Source organism: Nyctereutes procyonoides, unplaced genomic scaffold, assembly GCF_905146905.1.
Source record: "Nyctereutes procyonoides isolate TBG_1078 unplaced genomic scaffold, NYPRO_anot_genome, whole genome shotgun sequence".
NCBI lineage: Eukaryota > Metazoa > Chordata > Mammalia > Carnivora > Canidae > Nyctereutes > Nyctereutes procyonoides.
Window position 1 is genome coordinate 1848970 of NW_026575044.1, and position 22189 is coordinate 1871158.

Sequence of the window (22189 nt, forward strand, 5' to 3'; positions counted from 1 at the left end):
GTCAGTCATTCCATGTAACAGGAAAGGAGAAAGTTGCTATTGCTTAAGGAATAATAATAATAATAATAATAATAATAATAATGACATACACAACAGCCACTTCACTGCCACCATAATTCACCAAGGCTAAGTAGGTCTATACTGCCCCCTCTGGCCCATTTACACTTGGGCTGCCCTTCTTAACTCTACTTTTCTCATTAAACTTCTGTTCATGTGGAATACAATCTGATATCACCCATATCAACACTTTGGAGTAGAGACGTAAACAATATGATTTATGATCTTCTCTAAAACCCTCCCCCCTGACTGCTTATCGCACAAGGTTAAAAAGATTCTATTAGGTGTTCTAAAATAGAATTAGTGGAAAGCTAACTGATAAACTCCAAGCAGAACTTCCTTTTCTCTTCTCCTACCATTTCTAGGCTTTTTAATCCATGGCACTTGGTCTCGGGGGTGGGAAGCAAACTCTCCTGAAATCTTCCAACCTCATGGGAAAGCATAGGCCTCAGAATCAGATCTGCTGGTCTCTTGGCTATCCTGTAATGTCTGAGAACCCTCAAGCCACTGCTTCCCAATTCCTCAAAGAAAGAGTAAAATACATCCAGTATGGTTTAGTTTTAAATGCATTGTAGTTGAAGTCTCTGTAATTGGGTAATCCCCATGGTATAGTATTTATCAGGGTATTTGATTGAGCAGACCGCCTGAGTTCCCAGCTTCAAACTCAGCACCTGGCCTTTGCAGTATGCGCTCAGTAATTGTTTACTGAATTAGTGAATAAATGAACAAACTCTATCACTCAGTTTAATTTATCAAATGTTTACTGAGCACCTGCTATGTTGAGTGTCTACATTCCATATCCTAATGTAATGATTTAGCAATGCTGACCTGATAATCACTTGAGATCTATTTCCTGCCCTGATGAGGGAGTAAGGCCTGGCATTAGAAGTGGGAAGATAGGTGCTCTCATGCCTGGTGTAACCTTGAAGGTGCCAAGATGATCTCAACTCCTCTCCCTCCCCGAATTCACTTGCTCAGTTCCTGAAATTCCATAGAGTTCTTTTAACTTTAGAACAATATCACTAATAAAAACTTCACTCACTTCAATCTCAGTTAAATACATGGGAGCCCAAAGCTACATCAGTAAAATTTTGTATTATTTTTTAAGGTGATTAAGCTCACCAGGTGATTTAAGCACACACACTCATTCACACACACATACACACACATATACATTCTCACATATGTTTCACTGAGCAGAGAGTGGATGAAGCCTGAAAACCCTTGACATTTAAGCTGGGGAAAGGGCAGAGGAGCTATCATACAAATGAATAAACATGAACCTCATTGGTCTGCCTTTCTGATTTTGCCTGGAACTATCTCTAAATTTAGGCAGCCTTGCAATGATTTTTTGTGTACCCCCTCACTGTCTTTCCTCTAACCACTGGAGTCACTTATCTGGCTCATATTTGTGTTTTTGTAGCACAGGAAAATCTACACTGTAAATGTCAAGGGTAAGTGAGTGAAATACAGAGCAAGGGAAGTCTGAAGTGCGGGTTGGAGAGTGATAAACTGCAGGAAACTGCTGTTGGCTAGTGTGAAGAGGACCTGTTTTAGCCTCTCACTGATATCAGGACACACAGGGGTCCTTATTATGCCTGGGTAGTCACAGCGACAGGAAGATGGGTGGTAGCTAGGATGCCTCAGACCTCCTTACTCGCCTCTCTGCTGGTGTACACAGATTTATAACTGATCGCAACTCTCTGTCCTTTCAGCCATCAATGGGATGACCTACAACTTGCCCGGCCTGAGAATGTACGAGCAAGAGTGGGTGAGGTTGCATCTGTTGAACATGGGCGGCTCCCGAGACATCCATGTGGTTCATTTTCATGGCCAGACCTTGCTGGAAAATGGCACTCAACAGCACCAGCTCGGGGTCTGGCCCCTGCTGCCTGGTAAAGAAGTGCACAATAAAAAGAGGTCCCTGATGAAAAATGGCTAGAGGAGGCAACTTGGCAACTGTCACTGTCCCTCATTCCCCCCTGTGCATTTACTGCCTAAGAGTCAGGCATGGGTTCTGGCAGAGATCACGAGCAGAGACTTATCCTCAAACAAAATGCAGAGTACAAAAGAGCCAGCTAATGCATTCACTATTTATAGCACCACACAGGCTAAATGTGTGGCTCAACTCAGTTCTACAAAGATGGTATGTCTTATGCAGTTTTTTCCAAACCACTCTGGGTCACTTAGGCCAGGTCTTAAACAGATTACGAAATGAATCCCACATGGCTCAGGCAGCAAAAGCTTTCTGTTGGGAAGGAGATTAAAAACTTCCTAGGGTTTGGGGATTCTTGCATTCTTGAATTCTATTCCTCACACTCTCACTCCGATATCTTTGGCCAAACAGCTACAGGAATCTTAATCTTAAACTGACTCATGAGGCTGTTTGGTAGGAGGGGGAGTTTTTTAATGATCATAAAAGCTAAAGAATAAGAAGGGTAGTTAGAGCTTTTCGTGTACAAAATAATGAGAAGGTTTTAAAAAAAATCACAAAGGATTTTTATGTGCCAACGAGTTGTTTGTAGGTGTATCTCTGTGTAAGTAGGGGTATGAGTGCTAGATGCCATGGACTCTCAAACTGTAACAGGCATAGTAAAATTCTAAGAAGCTGGTTAAAATGCAAATGCTAAGGCAGAGATTTTGCTTTCAAAGACTTTGATCTGCTAGATTTTGGGCAGGTGCCAGGGACACTGCATTTTTCACAAGTAGCCTATCTTCCACAAATGCTGTGAGAAGCTAGTGAAGGCAGACAGGCATCCCTTGCCAGTACTTTGGATGGAGAAGTTGCTATGTGAGTCAGCCTCAGAAAGGTACAGCAGGTCCAATTGGGACTGGTTTGATTAAGGATGGGGAAAGGGTATTCTTGTTTGCTCCATTCAGGCTGTGGCTCACTAATAAAGCTATAAAGACTCACTCTGTTAAAGTCAGAGATGGAGGGGATTAGGCCAGACTTATTCTTGACTTTTCACTGGATGTAAAATTGCCAGATGGGTCCCCCTTCCCACAAGCCTGTGTGAAACACTGAGAAGCTGGAATTGGCTGGCCCATCTAAACCTTCAAATCTAAATACCTGTATTGGAGTGTGGGAGGCTAGAATCTTTTTCTGGTATTAAAGGAGAATGATCATCAGCTATTAATTTTAACTCCCAATCTGGAAAATAGACATGAATTACAGTCAGCAGAATTTCAGAATTAACTGGCAGTGGGAAGCATTAAGTATCAGAATGGACCATCAGAAGTTTCAGAAATGTCATTCTTTCAGTGATTTTCTGAAACAATTTACGTGCATCTCTATCCAAATATGTAAACTTAATAGGAAACTTGAAAATATGGGAGAAGAATGTTTGACTTTAATTTTCTCATAAAAAAGAAAAAACTAATGAAATAAAGGGAGAGAAAGGAAACATGTACAGTAGTCTTGAGGCCCAATGATAAGTCATTCAAGGTTGTTTTAATACTTAGAACTCAGAAACTGTATTATATATGGGTTAGCTTGTGATGTTATATGTAGATAAATGAAAGTTTCTTTCTAGTAAGGGGAGTTGGAGATTTTTTTAAGGTCCTGGGGCAATTTATTTTTACTAATGTATATGTGTATTGCTGTTTTGTTTTTATCTGTTCATTTACACCTCTGGTCCTGCCTACAGAGAAATAGATCATTTTTCATTTCTTTTCTAAAGCCTCTTGTGGTGCAGGGATGTTAGGATTCTTTGATAGCTGCCAACTAATATTGTTAACTTGGGGTGGTTAACGTTGTCCTTCACTGTCTATTTTAGGTTCATTTAAAACTCTTGAAATGAAGTCATCAAAACCTGGTTGGTGGCTCCTCAACACAGAGGTTGGAGAATACCAGAGAGCAGGGATGCAAACACCATTTCTCATCATAGACAGAGGTACCATCCAAGAGCCACGTGATATTTTTAGCAGGAGGGTCCCTGCTAGAACATTATTAACTTTTAGAGTGGAAATATTGAGCTCTGAGAACTCTGCATGACAGAGGCATCGTGTGTACCAGTAACTACTTTTATTCTGACCCATATCTGATTGAACTGCAAACATGAGTCTTCTAGGAAACTTAAATCACATGTTTCAGCCCAAAGGCATTCTTCTCAGTTGGGGAACCAATATAAACTATCTTCCTTCATGATGTGTAATTCGTGGGAAAGAGAATGCGAGAATTTTCCAGTCTCCTAGAATAGAGAGGGGAAAAGATACCAGGAATTCAACAATGACTGGGATAGTCTCTGAACTTGGCATTTCAGTATTTGAGAAATCATTTCCATCTCTACCCCTCCAGCCATGCAAGTCAGCCAGCCAGCATTTATGAAGTATCTGTTAAGTAACAAGTACCGTGTCAATATCCAGATATCTCAGTAGCTGGCATTTTCTTTTGTGATCAGAATGTAAATAACTCTGTAACTTTCAAGTCAACTTTTGGGAATGTAGACTTATAAGGGGTAATACTTAATGTTGTATAATTGTTTATTTCAAGATATAAACTGATGGAAATCAACTTAAAACTAATTGCTTCAGGATTTCCATGTTTTCCTCTAGGATGTCACTATTTCTGTTAAAGCACCAGTCTTGCTAGTACATTGACCATTTTATAACCAGGCATATTTTAAGTCAGTACCATACAAGGTAGATGAAACCAGCTCACCCACCAGGGGTATAATCTCTAGCCATGGAACTTTTACTTTGTTATGTGTATTTTCTAAGCAAAAATTATTCATTGTTTTGGTTTGCTTTGTTTTGTAGAATGTAAGATGCCAATGGGACTAAGCACTGGCATCATAGCTGATTCACAAATTAAGGCTTCTGAGCATTTGGGTAAGTAGCAGCATCATAGACTTTGGAAGCATATCCTACAGTTATGCAGTACACAGCCTGAAAAACAACCCATGACAACCCTGCCTATTTAATCTATGGATCATGACTCCCCTCCAGGCTTTTCTCTACCACATGGTAAAGCAGCTCCATCTTGAGGTGCTCATCTGGTAGAGGAAGGAGCAATATGATAGACACTAAAACCTGTTGGCACTCCTTGATCACTGTCACCCTCTCTGGTGTATAATGTTCCCAAAGAGTCTGTCCCAGGAAAGACCAAGAGCGAGGGGTCCTCAGAATCTCTACACAAGCAGTACAACCTCTCAGCAGGGATTGAACAAGGAGTGAATCCCTTACTCTTATGATCATGTGCCTGTTTCCAAAACTTTCCCCATTCATCCTCGTCCCAGGTTTGATCACAAGCATAATATTCCAGCCAGATTTACAAGGTCTTATGGCCAGATACTATTCTCCCTGTTAATAGGGGTCTTTCTTGTGCCAACCACTCACCCATTCAAGAAACTTTGCTGATCACCCAGTCTGTCAGGATTTCCTAAATTTCCTCTCTCTGCCTCAAATCCCTACCCAGGACCAAGAGGTCGGTTGCAAGGGATCATGAGGCTCCCATAAGTCCTTCCACGTCCTCCCCATAAGCAAGCACACTCAGCAACAACCACATTAACATTAGTGGGAAAAGATAAACACAACTTCTGTACAAGAAAGGAGGTGGGTGGTAGTTGACAACTGACCAAGCAGACCTGAAGATTTCATCACCATGAACTGACTTAGTAGCTGAGGCCTATGTCAACTGTCTGGTCTCTTAAATTCAGTAGAAGCTCCTGCAGAGATCTGGTCTTCCACTGGGACTAAACTTACCTGGGAAATTGCTAGTTATATGTTTTTGTTTTTTAATTCAAAATAATTTTTTTTTCTGTTTTGGACTTAGGTTATTGGGAGCCCAAATTAGCAAGATTAAATAATGGTGGGTCATATAATGCTTGGATCCCAGAAAATCCTTCAACAGAACTTGACTCTAAACCTTGGATCCAGGTATATCTTATAAACCTGACAATATTTACAGTACTATTATAATAAAGTGACAGTGATTTAATAATTTCTCTTTGTTGTTCTTGCAATGTTCTAGTCACTATCCTAAGTACTTTACATAGTCAAAATGAACCATATGAGGTTAGTTCTAGTAATACCCTAGATATCTTTTTCACAGATGCAAAAACTAAGGCACAGAGGACTAATTACCTGCCAAAAGTCACATACAGCTGGATTTAAGTCCAGGTACCCTGTGCTCAACTACGGATTGTATCTAGCCATTTTATTAGTTTGCTAAGACCTTAGGTGCTGACTTTTTGGTTCTAAAGAAAGCTGGTTACACAACGAATTAAGGAAGGACTTAATTGTGTGACTTGTTGACAAGAACAGTTCTGTTTAATGGCTTTGCTATATTGCAGATAGACATGCAGAGGGAGGTCGTATTCACAGGGATCCAGACACAAGGTGCCAAACAGTATCTGAAGTCCTACTACACCATGGAGTTCTATGTGGCATACAGCTCTGACCGGACAAACTGGCAGATCTTCAAAGGCAACAGTACAAGGAATGTGATGGTCTGTGTGCCTCGTTTCTTTCTGAATCTCAAGACACACCCTGGGGTCACTAGGTTACTATGACTATGCCTATCACTATGTCTTTTTTAAAAATACCTTTCTGGAAAAAAAAATACCTTTCTGGATGGGAGAAATACAAATGTTTTTCTTCGGGCCTTATGCAAGAAAGCGGCAAAATGAGGGTCTGGTATTACAAGTTAAAGCGATAAGTCTGACCTGAGACTCCAAAACTCCACAAAAAGCCCACTTTTTGATCAAACTAAATACCCAGACTTCTCAGGTTTGCAGATGGTGTAGGACAGAGTAGAATATCTGGTCTTGTGCTTTTAAGGAGCTCACACTAAAAACTGGCCTCCAAGAGTTTTGAAAATACTAACTTTTACATTTTATTTTGTTCTTTGTTTCAGTGGACTTGAAGGAAATAGCAATGTTAATGCCAGTTATGCTCGGAGGCAGTGTGCTTTTCAGACTTTTTTTCTGCTCTGCCTTAGGAATGACAATCCCTTTCTGGGTCTTTCAGAGGCTCAGCCAGAATTATCCCAATATCCCATGTTTACCAGTCCCAAACTCCTTCATAACCCCCTTTCCAAAGAGAGCTATCAGAATGTAAGGAGTCAGTCTGCCATTATTATGCTGATAACTTTAAATCTTTTCATTTTTCCTGTAAATCATTGACTATTTTTCTAGTATCTGTATTATTAGCTATCTCTAATAATAAATTATTTGCACTATACCTTAGAATAGATCCTGAAAATCTCAACTTATACTTCCTACTAATCAGTTTTGGAGAGAACACAGATTACAGTTAGAGTTCATAGCTTAAAGACTTTTGTACTTATATTCATGAGGAATGTTGGTGTATAGTTTTATTTTTTTGTACTCTCTGGTTTTGATATCAGAGTAATACTAGCTTCATAAAATGATTTGGGAAGCATGCTCTTCTGTCTTTGGGAAAGATTTTCTAGAGTTGGTGTTCTTTAAATATTTGTAGAATTCACCAGTAAAACTACATGGACCTAGTGGTTTCTTTTCCAGGATATTTTTTTTTAGATTATTTATTTATTCATGAGAGAGAGAGAGAGAGAGAGACAAAGAAAGAAGAGAGAGAAAGAGGCAGACACAGGCAGAGGGAGAAGTAGGCTCCATGCAGGGAGCCTGATGTGAGACTCAATCCCGGGTCTCCAGGATCAAGGCCTGGGCTGAAGGCGGCACTAAACTGCTGAGCCACCCAGGCTGCCCCAGGATCTTTTTAATTATGAATTCAATTTCTTTACTAGTTACTGGCTGTTCAAATTATCTATTTCATATTGGATAAGTTGAGATAGTGCTTTACAATAATTGATCCATTTCCTCTAAGTTGTTAAATTTATGTGGATAGAGGTGTTTGTAGTATTCTTTATGCTTTTGATGTCTGTAGAGTCTACAGTGATATTGCCTATTGAATTTTATATTAGTAATGTGCATCTCTTCTCATTTTACTTTCTCATTCTTGCTAGATATTTGCCTTATGTTTTTTTGCCTTATTTTTTTAATCTTTTCAAAGAACTAGCTGTTTCACTGCCTTTATCTATTATTTTTCTGGTCTTCAGTCTTGCTTCCCTTCTCTTCTGTTTTAGCTGAATCTTTCTGACACTGGTCCAGCAAGGAAAGGGGCAGGGGCACACCTCATCACTGCCAGGTAGACTTCGAAGTCCAGCTTCCCCAATGAGGGAGGACCACTCCTCTTTGCTGTTGGGTGGAAATGGGATAGTCTTCACTGGTACTACAGTGGTAGGAGCCTTATTAGCAGCTGGTGGAGATGAAAATCCTGGGTTCCTATTTGGCTTTCTCTGATGCAATCCCAGTGAGTGTTTGGAGGTGTCTTGTTACAGTTTTATGAGCATGGAAGTCTAGGCTCTCCAACTTGGCCTTTACTGCTCTGGGTGGAGGAAGAGCCACAGTGTTTTCTACAATGTTTAGTTAGAAGTAGAACAATTATTGTCTGAAAATTTTCTGTCTTTCTAGACTGGTCTTTCCTGGTTGTGTGACTGGAGGAAGGAATCTTTCACTAGAACTTCCTTTTGTCTGTACTCATTGGTGTTTCCTGGTTGCTGGCTTCTTCACTTCCCAGTCTGGGATATATGAGACAAAAATAAAACCCGGGGAGCCCACCACCATGTTGTTCCTTGAGTCCCAAGGATGCTAGCCAGTCTGCCTTCTTCTCTCCACGTTTCAAAGGCTTCTTATGTTGTAGCTGTACTCAGCAGGAGATACAAGGCAAAATATATGTACACCATCTTCCTGAATTGAAAGTATCTCCAATTTCTTTTTTTTTTATTTATGATAGTCACACACACACACACACACAGAGAGAGAGAGAGAGAGAGAGAGAGAGAGAGACAGAGACAGAGACATAGGCAGAGGGAGAAGCAGGCTCCATGCACCGGGAGCCCGATGTGGGATTTGATCCCGGGTCTCCAGGATCACGCCCTGGGCCAAAGGCAGGCGCCAAACCGCTGCGCCACCCAGGGATCCCTCCAATTTCTTAAGACCAAGGTTTAATTCAGGCCACATGAAAACTTAATGTGACGATATTAAGTTAAACTGAAATTTTATTATAAAATTACTTTATAGATAATTGTTTAATAACTAAGCTTTCCTTTTTTTTCCTCTAGTATTTTGATGGCAATTCAGATGCCTCTACAATAAAAGAGAATAATTTTGACCCACCAATTGTGGCTAGATATATTAGGATCACTCCAACTAGATCCTATAATAGACCTGCTCTTCGATTGGAGCTGCAAGGTTGTGAGGTTAACGGTAAGGAACTAAGATGCATTATGTCTTGAATGCCTCTCAGAGAATCCAGCTTTAGTAGATATGAAGAACTTGTAGAATTTTTAGTTCTCTTCAATCACAGAGGTGCCTAGTAAAAACCTTGGTGAAACAGTTTCTGCTCAGGTAAACTCTCATGGTGACCTAGACCAAGACTGGTTCTAGCAGCCAGAGGGTAGGTACCATCTCTTAACAGTACCAGGATGGCAGGGACAGTGCCCTGACCCTCCAAGGAAAAGCCCTAGCTTAGAATAACTTCCATCAGGCTATTTCAATAAGAACTAAGCTTCAGACTAGGCCTGACTCTTCCAAAGTCCACAGGTCACTCAGACTTTAATGTAATGAAAGTATCTAGCAACATTACTGGCATATATTAGATGTTCAATGAATGCTTTAAAAATCTAAAGTGCTTACCAACTTCTTGCAACATTTTTTTAAGATTGATTTATTCATTTGAGAGAGAGAGAGAGAGAGTATGTGAGTATGTGCTGGTGGGGAGGGGCAGAAGGAGAAGGAGAGAGAGAATCTCAGGCAGACTCCCTGTTCAGTGTGGAGCTTGAGGCGGGCTTGATCTCACAACCCTGAGCCAAAATCAAGAGTTGGAGCCTTAACTGACTGAGCCACCCACGCACCCCCAAACTTCCTGAAACTTTGATTAAACTCTACATTCCATTTGGCTCCCTATTTAGGTAGTCAGGCTTTTTCTATGTAAGCTGGTATTTTTCAGTGGATATAATGTGACCTGTGGTATAAATAAATCCAGGTAATCATAAATGACCATACTAAAATTCTAATATATAAAACAAAGATTTTTAAGGGTCACTGTTTTTTTTCTTTCCATATGGTATATGATGCAAATGGTAGTTTACTCAGATCAGAGATTTAAACTGTTCTAAAATGTGATAATCAACACTATTAATCTATTCAAAACATTTTCTATTCAAGAAGCATTACTTTAAAAAAATCTCATTTTCTTGATATAATCACTATTAGCAGTAGGTTTTTTTTTAATCTTTTTTTTCATGAAGAAAGATATCACTTCAAGAAAATGTCTGCATGATTTACCAACAAGAACTAAGCATCACAGAGGTGATGATGATGATGGGCAGTCAGCACTCACTCACTATGTTTCTCATGTTCACAGACAACCTGAGGACTAACATTCAAGTGCACATGTTGGCAAAATTCCCAATGGTGCATAACAGGAATCATCCTCAAAGAGTTTAAAATGAACTGTCGAACGTGATGACCAAGGGTCCACTGTATCTTCTTCTTTATAGCTTTTTTAAGACAGAGAAATAGAATATACTGTTATATACATAGACAATGTAGGAATATTTTCTACCTCAAAAAAAAAAAAAAGACAGAAGCTTCCATAGCTCTCTGAAGGAAGAAAATGAGTTTAAATATTTAGAACATGGTGTTTGGGTGTCAGACTTCCTGGGCTCCAATTTAGTTTCTGATTCCTCTAGTAGTGTTACTTCAGGCAAGTTATTTTTCTTGCTGTGCTTTTTTTTTGTTTTCCTATTTGTAAAATGGAGGTAATTAGGAGCATCAAGTAATACATGTAGAGCCTAAAAATAGGATTTGACATGTGGGCAATAACTATCCATTGTTGGCAATGGTTGTTTTTATTGTTAGTAGAGATATTATTTCTTGTCTCCTCTGCAGGTACAAAATACCATGCAAGGAATACTGGTGGGGCATAATTAATCACATTATTTTTCTTTTGACAGGATGCTCCACGCCACTGGGCATGGAAAGTGGAAAAATAGAAAACAAGCAAATCACAGCCTCCTCATTTAAAAAATCTTGGTGGGGAGATTACTGGGAACCCTTCCGTGCCCGTCTTAATGCCCAGGGTCGTGTGAATGCCTGGCAAGCCAAGGTAAAATATGCCTATGAATGGAGTTCACTCAGTCTTCCAGAAGAAAACAAAGGCCCTCACTAAAGAGAACATGGGGATCCTGGGAAATCAGAATATAATCTTCTGTTTCTGCAGATTATGATCCTACGTCTGAGAATCTAGAATATCTGTTGACTTGATATTGGAGATATCTGATTTTGGCTCAGAGAGTTTCTTTCTTCCTTTCTTTCTTTCTTTTTTTTTTCTTTCTTTCTTTCTTTCTTTCTTTCTTTCTTTCTTTCTTTCTTCTTTTTTAATCATTTCTGAGTTTCTTGGTCTAGTCTTGATTTAGATCAGGGATGGGAAAATTTTTCCACAAAGGACCAGATAATAAATATTTTAGACTCTGTGAGCCATACGTTCTCAGTCATAACTACTCAACTCTGCCATTGTAGCAGGAAAACAGCTATAAACAATAAATAAATGAGCATGGCCATGTTCCAATAAAACTTCATTTACAGAAATAGGCAGGGGGCCCAATATGGCCATTGGGCTGTAGTTTGCCAACTCCTAATTAAAACAATTCATGTTAGTGATAATTGATTTAGATTGCAACACTTTCTTGTTTCAAATTTAGCAATACTTTTCATTTTCTTAATAGTGCTATTTAGATTTCTTTGTTCCTATTTTTTTTTTTGAGAACTTTGTGACTTTCCTTTAGACAGTTGGAGGCATGGCAAAATGCTGCAAAACCAGGGTTGTAAATCAGTGGCCCAAGTTTAATAAGCATCTTCCAGAGAATTATATTGCCTCTAATATTAGCCCATTGAATAATTCCAGTGACTTACTTTTAGGCTAATGGTTAATAGTTTACTCATTTTCATTTCACTCTTCAACTAACTTGAAAAATCTCAATGGCATCGAAAATCAGAATGATTCTATCAATCAACTTAACCCTTCCTTATTTTCTATCCTCTGATGTTCCTCCCTTGAGATACCTACATTCTAGTTCCCTGAACTCCATAGAATCCCAGGTCCTATATTTATGTTAAGCTGCCAGCAATGGAAAGGGAGTTGTGGTGGTAGTGGAGAAAACAAAAGAGCTTGGATGGACCCCATACAGGTAGTCTTGGGAACTGACATTTGTGTCTCAAAACTAATTTCTGGTCCATCACAGACTCCACAGAATGTAAGAACGGCAAGGGTTTACAAAGCATCCAGTCTAGTCTTTCCCTTTTAAATTTAAACACAAAAGAGATTAAATCATTTTAGCTTAGTTCGGTGGGAGAATCAGGAAGCCTATATTCCCGATAAACAGGTCATTGGCCCTCCCACCATTTGAAGCCATGCAGACACCTCATTTTGCAATTTTGCAGAGTGGTAAAAGAGACCTAAAGAAGTTAAAATAATAAAAGTAATAATGTTATATTGCATTGCATTTATATCATTACATAAATAAAATAATAAAAAATAAAAGAAAAAGTTAAGGAGAAAGGATCTCATCCATTTTTTCCCCCAGAAAACCCTTTAGATCTATTCATGGAATAACTTGTATTTTACAGCTTTTTGGAAAACTTTGTTCTGTATGTAATCCACTTTTAGTCTTTGTGATATAATAATGGCTTCAAAGATGAAATACTAATTCTAATTTTTAATGCCATTATTTCAAATCTGGAATCCTAAATCATAACCGTTTCACTTAATCTTTTATTAAGATTAGATGTCTTTATAGGGTCTCTTTAGAGAGGCTAGACACTATGCAGGCACACATACAAACTGAGGTGTCTCTACCTCTTTTATGTCTATGAAAAATTTTTTATACCTTCAAAAACCCTCTAGATATCTGCCTCTGTATCACTAGTACAACCTGGATTGGTTACTATTCAGCCTGGTGATACACTAAGAAACCACCAAATGTCACTAGAGAATGTTACAAAATTAACAAAAAAAATTAATACAATAATTTTAATTCAATCAAGTTGCTTTAAAAATACATACAATATATGAATATATACATATATCTGTGTATAAACATATACACATACATACATGTACACATAAGGGATGTTAAAGAAATACATCAATATTCACTATTTCATATAGAACTCAATGAGACTATGGGGCATGATGTATCCTCCAAAGGTGAAAAATTGTCTCTGATTACTCTAAAAGTCAGTCCTTCTGATCCTCTTTCTCCAAGTATGTCAGCAAACATGTGATTAGGCATTTTGTTAGGCCAGAGACAGGATATCTATCATGCCATATCAAGTCCTAGGCATGGCTTTATCAGGTATTTCAAATATTACATTTATTTGAAATATCAGAAAAGAAGAAATTGGACTATTCCTCCTAGTTGACAGAAGTGATGGAAAGAAAAGTGGGACTTTTCTAAAATAAGTTAGAGAGGATACTATTCAATCCTTTCCCAGATAACCCATCAGCAATATCATCATTTAAACAAATCTGTTTAAGAAAAGAATATTTAAAGATGATTTAGCAATCTAACTTTTTCTCAAGATTCATTCATTTATTCATTCAGCAATATTCGCTGAATACCAACTGTGTGCTATACATTGAAACACAATAGATCCCTGCCTTCAAAGACTAAGGGATACAAACAAATAAACCATTATTGTACAAGATATGAAATACTCTAGTAAAATTTTATATATGTCTGCAACAACAAACAAGAGGGAACAGGGAAGTCCTTTAGGAGATAGAAAATCATAAGGGATGAGAGAAAAGAAATGCTTTTGAGCACTGCACATTTCTGATACCTTGGTCTAAAAAAATCAAAGGATTTAATATCTGCCTTATTCATGTGTCCTCATCATTTTTACAGGCAAACAACAACAAACAGTGGTTACAAATTGATCTGCTCAAAATCAAGAAAATAACTGCAATTGTAACACAGGGTTGCAAGTCTCTGTCCTCCGAAATGTATGTGAAAAGCTACACCATCCACTACAGTGACCAGGGAATGGAATGGAAGCCTTACAGGCAGAAATCCTCCATGGTGGACAAGGTATAGGGTGCTGTCCTGGCAACAACAAAGCAATTCACAAACTGCTATGAGAGAAGTACCTATATTTGCAAATAGCTCTTTGCCTTTGACAAATATGCGTGGACATGCACCTCCTCTCTAATAAGTCCGAACCCTAGCTTGGCAGGTAGCTGGTGTGGGGACAGAGACCATGCAGACTATCTTTCAGCAGTGGCTGGGCCACCTGTGAAATAGAACCAAACACCAGGGAGAGGTATGAGCCATCATTAGCTCTGATTGAGAAAGATGGTAAAGAGCTGTCTCAGTGGGCTTGCACTGCTGTAATAAATGATCATAGTTGAAAGCCACAAACACTTCTCTTTCACAGTTTTGAAGGCTGGAATCCAAGAGAAGGGTGCCAGCATGGTTGGGTTCCTGATGAAGGCTCTCTCCTTGGTTATGTCCCCCCATGGCCTTCCTTGGTGCAGGAAGAGAGATCCCACGTCTTCTCCTCTTTTTGTATTAATCCCATCAGGATGGCCCCACCCTCACAACCTACTCTTATCCTAATTACCTCCCAAAGGCTCTACCTCCTAATACTATCCCACTGAAGATTAGGGTTTCGATGTATTATTTTGAGGGGGACACCAACATGCGGTCCATAACATGGGCCTAGAAAACCCTCCACTGTGAAATAACATCATATTAGCATTACCTTGGGTATACTTGTTATTCTTGACTGATCAAATACCCACAGCCATGAAGCATTGTGTATCATATTATTAAGCAGGAGACAGTTGTTATCCTCACTGATGAAGAAACTAATTTCTTGCAAGACGAACTACTCCATTATAGTCCTTAATTCCTTGTTTCTAAAATGCTCCTGGGGGCATATCTAACTAAGGTGGTGAGTCTAAAATTCCAGGAAGGGAAATCAGGCTGGAGCCAGTAGGAGGGGCAACACAGAAGGGAATAAACCTTTACTGGATGCTCATCCTGGGCTCAGCACTTATCTTGGTGAATGAATTTGAACTTCTCTCTCTTTTTAAGTTCCTGAGATGTTTGTTTAGTCGGTTGATTGGTTGGTTGGTCGGTTGGTTGGTTTGGCTGGTTTTATCTGTCACTGTACTAAAGTGTCTCTATAGCTGGGTAAGCATCGTTGTCATAAACAAATAGTGACTTAGCTTCTGCTGTGTGTAAATGTTGGGGAACCTGCTGGGGATGCTGAAAGGAAAAAAAAAAGCATGAAACACAGTTCAAGTGAGGATAGAAGGCATTTGCCAAAAAAGAATAAGTAAAAACACATGGTTGCATTTTACTTTAAATGTTGGTGACAACTAACCACTGTCTGGCACTTACTATGCATCTGTCATATATTTACATACTTTTTGAAAAATCTTAAGGATGACTCCTGTGAGGTAAACTTTTGTTATCTCCATTTTTCTGGTGAGGAAATGGAGAATCAGAGAATATATGTCACCTGCCCAAAGTCACACAGCTACCAAGGGGCTATGGGCAGAGATGGTTTCATAGCTGCTCCACAGCACCATGTCAGATGTCAAATGTCTCTATTTTTCCAGCCAGTGAAGTGGAATCCCTAAAGAGGTCTGCTAGGCATGTGATTTCATAATTGACCAAAGATCATCTTTGATAATATATGTGTTCATTGATGTCCTCAGCTTGAACTAAAATTGCAAAAAACAAAAAATTATCATAAGATTTTCATACCCATTACATCATCATTAAAGATCTTCTCATAGATCTTCTCATTCTCTTTGCTTTCAGATTTTCGAAGGAAATAATAATGTCAAAGGACACGTGAAGAACTTTTTCAACCCACCAATTATTTCCAGGTTTATCCGCATCATTCCTAAAACATGGAATCAAAGTATTGCACTTCGCTTGGAACTCTTTGGCTGTGATATTTACTAGAATTGAATATTCAAGGACATAGGAAAGACTCTTAAAGTTACCAAGCCATTTAGAGAGGGAAATGTATTTTATAACTATTTTAAATATTAATAATTTTTACTATTTCCCTTTTTTCTATTAGAGAATAAAGTTTTATATATGAGACTTTCACAATGTAAACTCCTTGCTACAATTCAGCCAGATGATGGCTATTAGTTCTTCATTAATCTGAATATAAATGGGAAAATATCAAGAACCAATGAGCAAATGGCTTGTCTTTTACAATGATTAAAAATGCTATGTAAAGTGATATTCGTGTAGTTAGCATGCTTCATTATAGTTCTTTTAAAACTCTGCATACACTAATAAAAAGAGATACTACTTTTTTGAAAAGACATTTATAGACCTGGATAACTTTCACTCCCACCTTTAAAAAACAATGATTTAAGAGTAAAGGAAACAAGGTTTTATTTTATTTTATTTTATTTTATTTTATTATTTTATTTTATTTATTTTTGGAAACAAGGTTTTAAATGGTTGATTTTTCTTGACATGGAGAGAAAAAAAAATCATACCATGTGAAATAATAAGTGCTTAAAACACCCTGTCTTAACTACATGACAGTGAATTTTCTGGCCCTATGTGAGTAAAGATACCAATAAGCATGTTTACAGTCGTCCCACCCTGTGAATCTGGCCTGGTCTTCCTTGGAACTAACCCACCTATTGATATTCAGTGAGGGATCTTTAGAAGAGGAACACAACCAAATAACCATGGGAGAAATGAACACATAACCTTGGCTTCATTCTAGCTGTCACTACAATGGTAGACTGTTTCAAAACAAAGTTCACCTAAGGGAAAGCTAAAACCTAAGAAACAGCATTGGAACCATTGGCCCAAAGGCAAGTGTTGGTGCTGAGACTGGCAAGCAGCTGAGGCTCTCTTCTCTGCATGGCTCCAACCTCTGCCTTCTTTCCCTTCTTTGGCAACTTCTCCTTTCCTCACTCCCTCCCCTGGGAACTTGGCATACAATGGTCCTATAAACAGTGTGAGACTGGGGAGCTTTCTGACCTCCTTGAAGTCACATGGGATAGACAGTCACTGGTGAGGCTATCTTCCTGTGGAGCAAACCACTTCCAATCTTAATGTTCAAAGCAACAACTTTATTTTCTCTCAGGATTCTGTGGGATGACTGGGCTCTGCTGGGTGGTTTGAAGGCTGACTTCATTTGGGGTCCCTAGTGAGGTTATAGTCAGATATGGCTGTAGCCAGAGTCATCAGAAGGCTCAACTGGACGTTGAAACAGCTGGTTCTCACTCTCCATGTGGCTTCCAGTCCTCTCCTCATTACATGGCTGGCTTTCAAGTGGTCTATTGCTTGATGTCTCCAACAGGGGAACTGAGCTTCGTGTAAGGTGACTCAGGCTCCTCAAAGCAAGTGGTCATGAATTAGGAAGCAGAGGCTGCTTTCAAAAGGGAGGCCCAGAACTGGCACAACCTCACTCTGTGATATCTTATTGGTTAACACAAGTCACAGGTGCAGCCCAAGGAGTATAATTCTTTGGAAGCGTCTTTGGAGACTATCAGAGTTACCTATTGCATCTGTGAGTGGCCTGGGCCCAGCACCACAAAACATTAACTTTCTATTGTTTTTCCCACTTTTTTTGAAATACATTTGACAAATAGAATTATAATATATTTAAGTGTACAACTTGCTGATTCCCATTATCAAGTTAATTAACACATCATCACCTCACAGTTACCTTTTTGTTTTATTTTGGTCAGAATGCTTAAGACCTACTATCTTAGCAAATTTCAAATACACAGTATAGTATCACCAATTATAGTCCCCATACAGTATATTAAATCCTTAGGACTTATTCGCCCTATAACTGAAAATTTGTACCCTTTTACCAGCTTCTCCCCATTTCTTCCCCTGGCAACCACCACTCACCCCTTTATATCCTGATCTTACTTTTCCTATCATTTTACATTTAATGTTTAATTAGTCTGTTATAACTACAACTGCTCCCTTTTTATTTGCATGGAAAAAAATTAATCTCTTCCCTTCTAGTGTGTATGTCTCCTTAACACTGAAGTTACTCTCTTTCAGGTAGTATGTAGTTGGATCTTATTTAAGTCCATTAAAATCTTTCTCTCTCCGTCAATATTTTTAACAATTTTATTTATTTATTCATGAGGGACAGAGAGAGAAAGTCAGAGACATGGACAGAGGGAGAAGCAGGCGTTCTGTAGGAGCCTGACATGGTACTCAATCCCAGACCTCGGGATCATGCCCTGAGTTAAAGGCAGACACTCAACCACTGAGCCACCCAGGTATCCCTCTCTCCTTCAATTTTGAAGCATATCTATGCTGGGTAGGTGTTTTGTTTTTTTGTTTTTTAGCACTCTGAATATATCATCCCACCCTGTTCTGGCCTACAAGGTTCTGCTGAACAATCTGGTGATAGTCTTTTGGGGGTTCCCTCATACATAACAAGTCACTTTTATGTTGCTGATTTTAAGATTCTCTCATTTTCTTTAACACTTGACAATACAATTATAGTATGTCTTGTTGTGGGTCTCTTTTGGATTCATCTTCTTTGGTAATACTTCAGCTTCCTTCATCTGGGTGCCTCTTTCTCTCCTCAGGTTTAGGAAGTCTCTTGGTCTTCAAACTGTGTCAGTTTGAGTCAGTTTCGTGTCCCTTTCTCTCTCTCTTCTGCTTCTCAGATATCTATAATGCATATATTGGTCCACTTGATAGTGTGCTATGAGTACCTTAGCTATCTTCATTCTTTCTTTCTTTTATTTTCTTTTATTTTCTTCTCTCATTGGATGATTTTCACTGTCCTGACTTTGAGTTCACTGATCATTTCTTCCACTGGATCTAGTCTGTTGTTGAACCCCTCTATTGAATTCTTTACTTAAGTTATTGTATTCTTTAGCTCTATGATTTCCATTTGGTACTTTTTAATATTTTCCATCTCACTGTTGAAATTCTCACTTTGTTCCCTTATTGCTCTCCTGATTTGGGTGAGCATCTTTATAACCATTATCTTGAACTCTCAGTCAGATAAATCACTTATCTCTACCTCATTAAGGTTGGTTTCTAAAAATTTATCTTGCTTTTTGTTTGGAACACATTTCCCTGTTTCTTCATTTTCTTCGGCTCTTTGCATTGTTTTCTATGCATTAGATGAAACAGCCATCTCTCCCAGTCTTGACTGGCTAGACTTGAGCCACATCAATCAGACTTGCCTGAGGTCCTAGTTACTTCTCAAATCTTTGTGATTGTCCATTCTGCTGTCTTTGTTCTTATAGGTCACAGTAGATTGAGACTCCCAAGACCCATTATTGTCCCAAAGATGTGAGAAGTGCCCACATGCCTGTTCACAGTTTCATGAAAACTAATTGCCCCATCATCTCACCAATGCAGGCTAACTAGAAGGCTGACCTTCAGGCAATCTCTGGGAAAGTCAGGATATTAGATGTACAGTCTTGTCCCGATCAGGGAGAAACTGGGAACTAAGTGTTTTTCTTTGCTCTTTCCTGAACCAGAGAGAATAGTTGCTACAGGTGCTTGCACACCCATATAGAGCCATCTCTTGGTATTGTGTAATCCTAGATGACCTGTGAATGCTGAGCCCTGTCAGCACCCAGAGCTGGATGATTTGGGAGCCAGTCCCTTATGTGGCAGCTGTAACATTTGGGGTGCTAGATGTGTGGACATGCTCCTTCCAGGGAGAAACTGGAGACTTGGTTTTACTGCTGCACAAGTTGGGAGGAGATTGTAGGAGACATGCCCACCAGCTCTTTCAGGTCCTGAGAGGATCCCAGCCTGCTCCCACGTGCAGTCTAACTAGAAGCCAGAACCTCAGACAGTAGCTAGGAAGGTACACAATCAAGTGCCTTCTAGGGAGAAACTGGGAGGTGAATGTTTGCCTCTTCCTTCTGTGCTGAGCTGGGGAAGTGAGAGCTGCAAAAGTGCTTGTGTGCCCATTTAAAAAGTACTTTTTGTTGTTGTTGTTGTTGTGTTGTTGTTGTTGTTTAATATGACCCTATGAGATTTGTAAATGCCAAGCCCTGGTAACTATTAGTTAGGTGACTTGAGAACCTGTTCCTTGAGTGGCAGCTACAAAATTTGGAGCACCTTATGTGTGGACAGTTTCTTTCCAGGGAAAAGGTTGCAGCTTGGTTTGTTTTTTATTATTGAAGTGAGTTAGAGGGAGAATATGGGACAAGTGCCCACCAGCTTTTTGGGTCTTCTAGGAGGATCCCAGTCAGTACCCAAATGCAAACTGATTATAAGCCAGACCCTCAGGCAGCAGCTGGGAAATTCTGCACTCAAACTCTCTTCCAGGGAAAAACTGGGAGATGGGCACCTTTGCCTGCTCCATCTGCACTGAGCCATGGGGAATAGGTGGGAGGAGTGTTCATGTGCCTGTTTAACAGCTGCTTCTTTGTTTGTTATGGTCCTATGGGACTTATGAATGCCAAACCCTGTTGACTCTCTGAGCTAGGATATTTGGGGACCCATCCTTCAAATAGTAGCCTTAAAAGTTGAGCACTATATGTGTAGTCCAAACCCTTCACTCGCAGGGAAAAGCTGGGAGTTGGGAGTTCCCTCCTAATTGTCAGGCACTGTGCCAGGGGTGAGGCTTATAGTGTGTGTCTCAGTATTTCCTACTCATTTTAATGTGAGTGTTTTCTCAGTAGGCTGATGTGGAGGAGTTAGTTGGTTTTTAGATTTCTTTCGGAGGGTAATGATCCATGTGTAGCTGTATATTTGGCAAATCTGTGGGAGGATGGAAAGTCATAAGCCACTATTTTATCATCTTGGTCAATCTAAGACATTTGCTTTCTAATACTTTATTCCTGTTATTTCTTTCTTTTAATGATTCATGTCACTGTTCTACCAAGATTTCTCTGATTTTCATTCTGTTAAGAGCAGAAGAGAGTGTCTGAATGTAAAAAAAAAAAAAAAAATTCCTTTGGTCTCTCTAGGGCCAGCTTCATGGTGTGTGTGATCTGTTCAATCACAAAGAATTTCCACACTCACAGGGGCCCCATGCTTAGTTTAATGCTCTGTTGTCATTGAAGTTTTTAATAATTTTTTAACAAGAAGCCTGGCATTTTTATTTTGCAATGGGCCCCACAAATTATGTAGCTAGTCATGGGTTCCTCTACTGAAGAAGGGGACAGGATCTCTCCTTATCTAGAATCTACCAAGATATAACAGGGACAAGAAATTGATATGGAGTAATAAGTAGAGGATGAGATGAGGATGGAGCATGAGCTCCAACTTTGTTATACTATATATGAAAAGAGTAAGTCCCCAAAGGTTAAACAAATTGCCTGAAACTATTGCTTGTTTGTGTCGGAGTGAAACTAGAAACCAGATGATCAGACTCCCAGCCTCTTTTTTAGTCTGGTTTCTCTTTCACAGCATGGATATTGTAACATTTATAATTCATTCCCCCCCCCAAACAGGTAGACATGAATTATTAATTATTAACATATAAATATTTATTAAGAATGCCTATTAATTGACATGAAAAATACCTGTTTGGGGATCAATGAGATGTTTGGTTATATCTGATGCTATGTGAAAATATTAAAACCCTTCTTTTTAAAATAAAAAGCATTTCTACACTTCTATTCCTCTCTTTGAGTCATTTAGATGAAATTACTTTTGTTGCATAGTATATCCTCCACTGATCTATCATTGTCCACTGTTTGTTATATCATAATTGGTTGCTGTGCAACAGAGCTAAATGACTCAGAGTAGAATCAGGACATAAATAGACAAAATCCTCAACATTACTAATAATTCTTTTTTTTAATTTTATTGTTATTTTACATTACTAATAATTCTAATTCAGAATTAGAAAACAGGGTCTGTGAGTATATTGCAAATATACTGCAAATATGAAAAGGTCAGAGGAAACAGAATTACTGCTTCAGGACTTTTTCAAGTTGCTAAAGAAATTACAGACTTCATTGTGTTTAGGAATAACTTTGAATAATCACAATTATTTGAGTTCAGAACCGCTTTGGCAAACACAGAGAAAAAGTATTAACCAAATAGCTTGAATCTTCTAAAGACCCATAAATGCTTTACCATTTA

At 38.9% G+C, this 22189-nt stretch overlaps 1 protein-coding gene across 1 annotated transcript in view; it reads left to right on the forward strand.

The window, feature by feature from the left end:
- Positions 1 to 16475, forward strand: part of F5 (coagulation factor V) — a 69762-nt gene extending 53287 nt beyond the window's left edge. Inside the window, 9 exon segments of the mRNA XM_055324391.1 lie at positions 1773 to 1952; positions 3834 to 3950; positions 4816 to 4887; positions 5831 to 5934; positions 6351 to 6506; positions 9161 to 9305; positions 11057 to 11208; positions 14009 to 14191; positions 15935 to 16475. Coding sequence (XP_055180366.1) covers positions 1773 to 1952; positions 3834 to 3950; positions 4816 to 4887; positions 5831 to 5934; positions 6351 to 6506; positions 9161 to 9305; positions 11057 to 11208; positions 14009 to 14191; positions 15935 to 16081 — 1256 coding nt within the window. The 3' untranslated portion in view covers positions 16082 to 16475.
- Positions 16476 to 22189: the final 5714 nt, after the last annotated feature.